This window comes from Hetaerina americana, unplaced genomic scaffold (assembly GCF_022747635.1).
Source record: "Hetaerina americana unplaced genomic scaffold, ioHetAmer1.1.p SCAF_9, whole genome shotgun sequence".
NCBI lineage: Eukaryota > Metazoa > Arthropoda > Insecta > Odonata > Calopterygidae > Hetaerina > Hetaerina americana.
The window spans coordinates 60,645,060-60,653,844 of NW_027287538.1; the positions used below are offsets into that span (position 1 = coordinate 60,645,060).

Below are 8,785 nucleotides of genomic sequence, written 5' to 3' on the forward strand. Positions count from 1 at the left end.
AAACGACGACCGAAGTTTCTTAAAAACAATCGTTACAGATGACGAAACCTGATTTCATGATAACGACATAGAAACCAAACCCAAGTCTTCGTAGTGGAAGTGGCCACGACCCAAAAAAGCTCGGTTCCAGGCGTCATTCTAAAGTTGTAAAAAACGTTGTGAGCGTTGCATTGGCAGCCAAGGGCTGTATTTTGAAGGCGATGAGATTGATTTAACGGTAACTAATAAAATCAAGTATCAGTTCAAGCAGTCTCATTTTTTTTCACCAGACCTTGTGGATATATTTTACACTTTTTCATAATTATTTCGTAAATTTCATTTTAATTTCTTATAATATAGATTTGTGAATGACAATGCCTTTAGTTATGTCCATTGTCGTAATAATCTCATATAAGTCGTTAATAGGTAGAGTATACTATTTCCTCGTGTAGACAATTTAACTATTTTTTAATGGCGTGAATGTGGCCAGATTATAAGTTCTTGGCAGGAATCGCCATTTTTACAATTTTCCCACAAAAAAGCCACCAAAATTAGTTGTCGGCAGATTTAAGTGGCCAGCTTAGACATCTGGCATGGACACAGTATACTTGTCTTTGCCAGACGTCTAAGCACATCCAGTTGCTCTGTAGAAATTATGAATTGGATATCTTATAAGAGAGCTAAAATGCTTTAATGTCACATTTTTCTGCTTTCTTCACTGATTAATTATTACTTCTTATTGTGACGGGTTTTATCGTGTTTAGCCTGAATATTCTGTCATGCGACTAATTATTGCATTGTTACGTGACTTGCATGTGATATTTCAAACATCCGCTCACCTGTTATCCATGTCCACTGCATTACGCAGCTCTTGCATTTGAGGGTAGGTGGCAGCTGCACTTTCATCTCGAACACTTGAGATGCATTCGACGGGAGCATCCACTTCGTGTTTCCGTCCTCCAACTTGAGCAAGTACTTGTCCAGGCACTCCTGTGGTGCCGGCTTCTCAGGTAGACCTGTGAAACAAAGTTAACTCATAGTAAACACATCGATATCAGCTCCCTATCTTTACCGTTCATGAGCGCTTATTCTTGTATCATAATGGACGCAAGCTCATGGTTTTGGCATTTAAAAAAGCCAAATCTACGTGTACACGAATAATTGTTGCCGAGGAGACGAGGTGATTCAAAATGCTGGCATCTGGAAGATTTTAAAGTGGGCCTATAGTGTCTAGAATATCGCTCGCAAAGATGAGTCCAATGACAATGTATGATCCAACAACTAAGCCGAGTACATTTAACAAACAACTTCGTTTACAATTTATAACATTCTTAAGTTTTTATTTCCGAGGACTTGAATAGTAGGTTCCCCGAAAACATGGTAAAAATTTTTCCCGTTATCATTTAATACTAAAGGGTGTTATTATCATACTATTAAATAACAAACTTACGATTTTTAGATGGAAGACTGTTAACCGTATTACTGTTTTTCCTGTAATGACAGGAAATCAGTATGCATTTGGATCAAATTATGGCAAAGTGATAACATCGTATTATTCCCTCTGAACAACTGTCATTGCCCATCTGACCCTGAATTTTTCGATTTTTGGAGTATTCAACGAACCAGAAGGAGTCAACGGAGTTTATTAAAACATTTATTCTTAATCTAGGACCAGAAGCAGCGAGTTTTAGGTAGGCGCGCACAAGTTGCATTTTGAATGACTGGCTTGAATGGCTACATTATTATATTTTTGAATAATTTAATCTCTTTAATCATATTTTTTTAGTGAAAAATTAAAAGTCGTGAAATGCGTATTTCGAATTTTCTGAATTTTTCTTAGCGGAAATGTTTTAAAGCTATAAGCTAGTGAAGATGACATTAGTGGGACCTACATGTGAACATTTTTCTGCACTCGATTATAATAGTATCAATATGACGTGAAGGCTATTTATGTGTCACTCAATTCGTATCTAACCATGCAAAATATCGCATTAGCCTCAAGAGAAAACATTTGACTTCCGAATTGATTCAAAAAAAGATTCGTATAAGGTGACGGACGGTTCGTGGTGAATATTAAAACACTTCAAATCTCTACAAGACCGAAATAATTTCAACGAATATTTTGATAGAGAATACAAAATGGATCCTGGAATGAGAACATTTCTCTAATAAATATAGGGATGTAGTGTGCAATTACCATCGACGCCGTCCATGGGGCAGAGTCTGTACTCGAAGTATCCCATGTGGTTTTGAGTGATGTTGATCTTGACGTTAATCAGCTGTCCCTGCTTGTACGAATGGGCGATGAATCCCATGCCATACTTCCCTCCGTTCTCATTCTCGCGTGGACTCTGCTCGGCCCAGGAATCGCCACATTCACCACATCTCCCTTGATTGGTTGCCCACTGGGTCTGAGGAAATTCGTGGCAGAAATTGTCATTGTCTCTCTCTCTATGTTGTCAATGAAGATAAGTACTAATTTCAACATGAAATTTTGTGGTCAATAATCAGAGCAAGTTGAACATTGGACAAAGGGAAGTATTTTAGGAAAAAATGGTGCTATATCAACAACTTATAAAATAGGAATGCGTTAGACAAAGACTCTTCGATAAAGAAGAGAGAGAATTAATAAATGTAGCAAGTAAAATTTGAAGAAAGATTGTTGAACACTCGAATTACATTGAATTGACAAATTGGCAAATTAAAAAATTCGTAGATTGAAGGATTTTGAAATATGAGTGTGGCGAATAATAAAATAAAAAATAAGCATTCAAAAATAAACCATCAGGTTCGTGGCTGAAGACAGAAGTTAATTGCAAGAAATTAAAGTAAGGTAAGAAGATTAGAATTGAGAGAATGTACTTTGAGAGGGAATGTAACATTGACGACTCATAGGGGGATAAATATCTTGGCTATTAGAGGTAGAGGAAGGGAAATTGGGATGAAGAGAATAAAATAACTTGCAAAATATCACGCGAGTTATTGAGGATTTTAAAGGTATTCATGGAATGAAACAGTTTCATGGAATGGTACATTACGTCAATTGAAATAAATATTTTAAGAGGCCAAAGCGAAGGGTAAATCATTGTTTTTCATACAATAGAAACATATTATTTCCGTGCAGTTTCAATGCAGAGTTTAGAACGAGAAGTTGACATCTCAATTCAAACTTAATATTTTATGCCTTTCAGCTATGCTGATCTAAAATAGTCACCTTGTACCCTGCGAAACATGTTGATTTTTACATCAGAGCTCGTAGTAAATAATAATAAACTGAAGGAATTTACAAATTCTTTGAACAACCGAGGGTGCTCTAAACACTTCTCAAATTTGGGGTATTTTATTTTAAATAAGAGCTACGCATTTTTCTTGGCATAATAATCATGAAAATCAAATATTAGCTAAGGTTAATACGAAGTAAAATATAAATAAGAGGAAATGAAGATTCAACCTTGGAAATTGGTGGAACAAGAAAATACGTTCCAATAATTTTTTAAGTCAGTACCATGGGAAAGATACTAGGCACTGAAGTTAACCACCAATGAGTTGATTTGCATGATCCGAGGTGCTTGAGATTTGCTTTGCACTACTCCTGATCTTGTAGACGTGCTACTAATAAAGATAGATTTCTTCTTCCAACTGCGGATGTTCAGATTTGTTACCGATATGCAAAATCTCTCCCGTCTCCGAGATTTTCGAACGCTTTTCATTGAGATTGCTTTTCTTAAATTCACTGGAGTTCTCTCCAATGCTCAGTACAAAATTATTTTGTTTGAGTGCTCTTTTTACCGAACTCCGGAGCAGCACGAGATTCCTAGATCGTAAATTCAAATCTGCAAGGTCTGCCCAAAAAATAAGTGGAAAAAATCTGGAGAAAAAATATATTGCAGATCAAAGAAGGAATTGCTATATTTCTTCATAAGAGCACCCCTATATATCGACCCACCAATGCCAATACCTCCGCCAGTTGTGGTATGTTTCTTGTAAGGCATCAACCTGGAAGAAGGGACTATTAGGTCTCAATTTTGCCTAAATAAAGATCTATACCCATTCTATCTATATCTATCTATCTATCAACAGGACCCTCGTTCAGGCTTCTCGTCATGGCCTCTTTGACGTAATCCATTGATCAAAAGTGCCAAGTCAAAGGGGTTATAATTGGATCGTACTCAAAGACCCATCTCTCGTCACCAGTAATCACCTATTCTAAAAAATTCGGGCCTCTTTCCCCGTGGTCCAAGAGATCGAAGGCAAGGTTACCAACAAGCAGTCTTCTGACAGCACCTTGGAAGCCATCTTGGCCCACCTTTCCCATGGTTAAATCTTCTGTAAGAATGCAAAGCACTTTGGTTTTCCAAATATTGCACTCTTTTGCTAACATACTGAAAATTGGGGGTTGATCAGAATTGAGCATGTCTCAATTTTGCACATTTTTATCACACTGTATTTTTTATGGATGTCCAGGGCATTTCTCAGTGTCAACCTCTTCTCCACCGTCCCGAGACATCTTGTGCCAGCGGAAAATCATTCCTGGGGACATTGCTGTAACTCCCGAATCCGATTTTTCAAGCTTGGTGCAAAATGTTTTTGCATCTCATTGCTCCACACAAAGTTGCATCGTGGACGTGACCGTCGAACATGGGTCCATTCTAGCTGCAATCCTCACGCTGTGAATGTCCACTGTTAACTAACGTGGGTCACATTGCTTTCCTGAGATCTTCCATCACCTTTCCTACCAAAAATCACCCCATTCCAATCATCTGCATTAGTGGCTAAAAATCATTCTACTTATTTTTGAAAGAATAAATGCGGTTGATTCACGTGGAGAACAAGGAAGACTTAGGACTGATGTAAACACTCCCAACTAAACCTCAAGCCGTCTTTTTCTGAGTGCCACATATTCCTCGGAAACTGCAGGACGCACAGGGAAAGTAATTGGATCTTCAAAATGTTTGCATGGTACTCAGAAAATCACCTCAAAGGTATGTGGCAGGGGATGCCCTGCATCAGGTAAGAACACTACACCAAGAGTTCCAGTCGCTACTACTTAAATGAAATACTGGTAGCTACAAAAGAACTTCTATAATCTTAGGATTGAAAAAGTGCGTGCTCAAAATTCGTATAAGCAAGTCCATCAAAATTACTAGAGTGATCATTCGAAAAAAAACTCAAAACTTGCTAACCCTAAAAAAAATATAGTTTATTATGGTAGAATAAAATAAATTTCAACGGTTCGAAAAAAAAGGAAAGGATTCCAGAGATAATTTGAAAAATAGGCGGACGGAATTAGCAAACGTTACTGCTCTCAACTGAACATGGAAAAGAAGAAAGTAAAACAAAACAGGAAACGATTGAATCTACACAAACCTATTGATGCCATTTTGTTCTTGAATGTATTCTAAAGGTCTTAAATGTACCCAGAAAGTCACCTGATTATTAAGGAGTCACAAAATTGATTATGCCTGTGGCTGTGGCTTGGCTTTCGCCAGAGGTCACGCTTGAAACATACGAGACCTCGCACATTTTATGGCACTGTGGTTCCACCCGCACTGCATCTAGCACACGAAGGAAGCGCTGAGCATCATGTCTCACCTAATAAACCATGCCCAACCACACTTAAAATCAAACTTTGAAGTCTTCAGGAGGATTGCCGGAGGGTTACGGATTTTGCATCAGAGTCGCCAACAATGGGATCATAGAGTTGGCACGTGCGGTCGCGCTGTAATGAAGTGATGCCACTTAAGTTTTCCCTTGTATTATTATACCCCGCGATCAACTAAAGGCAGGGGGAAGGGGTGGACGTACCTCAAATCCTCCGCAGTTGAGGCCGTCCTCCGCATGATTGACGGGCGTGGGGTACCCGAGCCTCCAGAGGGATGACCTCTGGCAGGGTTCGGCCATGTAGCCGTGTCCCTTGATGCCAACCGCGGCGAGGACCACCAAGCTAGCCTGCAGCAACATCGTCTTTTTTGTCGCCATTGTCTTTTCTTTCTGACCACTGGTGAGTATTTTTCACAACCGGGACGAACGTATATATACATATAACGAAGCCCTAATCTCCAGCCCCTCCGAGAGGGGAGTGTTCTTTTTTTCGATAATTACTCAGGTCGCATCAATTTCAACTTAAAAAGCGTACAGATAAGAAAAACTTAGGTTGGCAACCTTTGGAAATGAAAAAAATAGTAACTTTGTAATTCCACAGGAAATTTTATTTCGATACGACCCGGGTTTCAACTTTCAACGTCATCTTTAGGTGACGTATGAACATCGACGCTGAACGTCAAAACCCGGGTCGTATCGAAATAAATTTTCTGTGAAATATGAATCGATTCCATAAAGTTACGCCGGAAACCACCAATTGGCAACCCTTATTTAAACTTCTCTGTTCTGTTAGGTTCAGTTTTTTTTCATTTTTCAAAAAACGCAGTTTGTCGACAATTTTAGCGTAAACCAATGGAAAGCAATCCTGGGCTGCATGTCAGGTTATGTCGCATATCAGGCATTCGATAATTGACCTGGAAGTACTTTTAAGGAGATAATTCGGAAACAGTTTAGCGCAGTGTGAGAAAGGCTAAGGAATGAATAGCTTGGAGTGGGTGACGGGGCCGAGAAAGAAGGGGAAACAAGTCTTTTTTATGGTTTAAGTTCAACGCCCTGTACAACGCCTTGCCCCTAAATAATTCATTAAAGTAATGACGAAAGTGAGAAACTTGTTCTTGAAAAACACATCAATTCCCTTAGTGAAGGTATTGTTCAAAAGTGCCTAAGTAAATTATGTGAGGAAACTATATTTGCGTCTATTAATTCGGTATTAATTTCATAATCAAACTTATAAAATTAAAAGCACCTAATAAAACACAATGGCGGTAGTGGCAACGATGTCTAATGCCCGATTAAAGTGAATTGACTTTATTAATTTAAATATTTTATTAATCAATATATTCCTCGTATACTTGCTATTATCTGCTGAGCATATCATTTTCGTTAAAATATACTTCTTAGACCCTCCCCGGACCTTAGACCCTTGACGTGATGGAAGGGCTTGTGCGTTTCGATGACCCCTAGAGCTGAGCTGGCAGGAGTAATAATTATTTCTCCTGGTAGAGTCACCCATGCCAGATAAATCGAGGGTTAGGAGCCAGACGAATGGTAGTCCACGCAGCGTCTGTTCCTCAGTGAGGCGGCCGCAATGGCGTCTGACCCCAGTGGGGCGGCCAATAAGTGATGGTGTCACGTTAAAAACACAATTGAGGAAGGCAGCGGGAAACCACCTCAATTATCATTCCCAAGATTAACATGATGGACTATACAGAGATTTTGAGCCGGGGATACAGGATAGCGGGGGTTACTGGAGTGATAATTATAGGATAATATACAGCGGCGGGGACGAGAGCCAACGAGGGGTTGCCATAATATTAAATAAAAAGGTAGGAAGGAGCGTAGTCAACATAGAGCAGGTAACGGATAGAATACTACTAGTAGAGATAAAAGAAGAACCGACGAACTTGTTTATTATTCAAATATACATGCCACCGAGCAACCATGAGGAAGAAGAGGTCGATAGGATATGCAATCAGTTAGAGGACATAATTACGTGTGTTCCTGCAGGGAAACATTTGATAGTGATGGGGGATTGGAATGCGACGGTAGGCGAGGTAAGAGACGGTGATGAGGTGGGGGACTACGGTTTAGGCACGAGGAATGACCGCTGGGAGAAAGCAGTTGAGTTCTGCAGAAGACAGGGGTTAGTCATCACCAACACTTGGTTTTGACACCACAAAAGACGCAGGTATACATGGAAAATGCCAGGTGACTCAGAAAGATATCAGCTAGATTATATCCTGGGTAGACACAGGTTTAGGAACATGTGATAAATTCCCACAGCTTCCCGGGAGCGGATGCGGACTCTGACCACAATTTAGTGGTTAAGAAATGTAGCGTCCGTTTCAAAAAGATAAGGCAGGGGCGGCGAGTTAGAAAATTGAATGTAGAAGCATGCATTAAATGGTTTGAAAAGGAAGGAATACAAACAGGCGGTAGAGAAAATCATGGAGGATGGTAAAGGGCTTAGTACTATCGAAGAAAAATGGGAAAGTATTAAGAAAGGGTTGTCTAAAGCCGCAAAAGACAGTATTGGAATCGTTAACGCTACAAGGACTAGGAAACCATGGATCACGGATGATATGATTACAAAGATTATTGAGCGGCGAAAATGGAAGAATGTCAATACAGAATTAGGCAAAATGAAGTACAAAGAATTGAACAATAAATTAAGGCGGGCAACAAATAAAGCAGAGGAAGCATGGTGGAAGACGCAGTGCGAGGATATGGAAAGTCTGCAGAGGAAGGGTGAAATCGGTACGCTGTACAGCAAAGTTAAATCTTTATCGGGAAGTAAGAAAGGGAGATCAACGATAGCAGTTAGAGAAAAGTCGGGTTAGGTAATATTTGACGCAGGAATGATCCAACAGAGATGGAAGGAGTATATAGAAGAACTGTATAGTAAAGAACTTAGACCAACAAAGTTAGACATTGAGAAAGAAAATGACGTAGAGGAAGACAGCTTAGGTCCAGGCATACTAGACATTGAGATAGAAAGGGCATTAAGGGAGATGAAACTAAATAAGGCCGTGGTGGTGGATAACATTCCCGCGGAACTTTTAAAATGCTTAGGAAAATGTGGGAGGAAGAGGCTATATGGGCTGATCCGTAATATTCATGAGGAAGGAATCTGGCCGGCAGACTTTGTGAGATCCGTTTTAGTTCCTATTCCGAAAAAGGTAAAGGCTACATCATGTGAGGACTA

General features: G+C 39.6%; 1 protein-coding gene across 1 annotated transcript; it reads right to left on the reverse strand.

Annotated features, from left to right (window-relative positions):
• Nucleotides 1-546: 546 nt before the first annotated feature.
• On the reverse strand, nt 547-5,958 carry LOC139698592 (uncharacterized). Its single transcript, XM_071597435.1, has 4 exons — nt 5,785-5,958; nt 2,177-2,390; nt 819-995; nt 547-623 (listed from the first exon to the last, which is right to left on the reverse strand). The coding sequence occupies exons 1-4, from the start codon at nt 5,956-5,958 to the stop codon at nt 547-549; spliced, it is 642 nt and encodes a 213-aa protein (XP_071453536.1).
• Between the last annotated feature and the right edge of the window lie 2,827 nt (nt 5,959-8,785).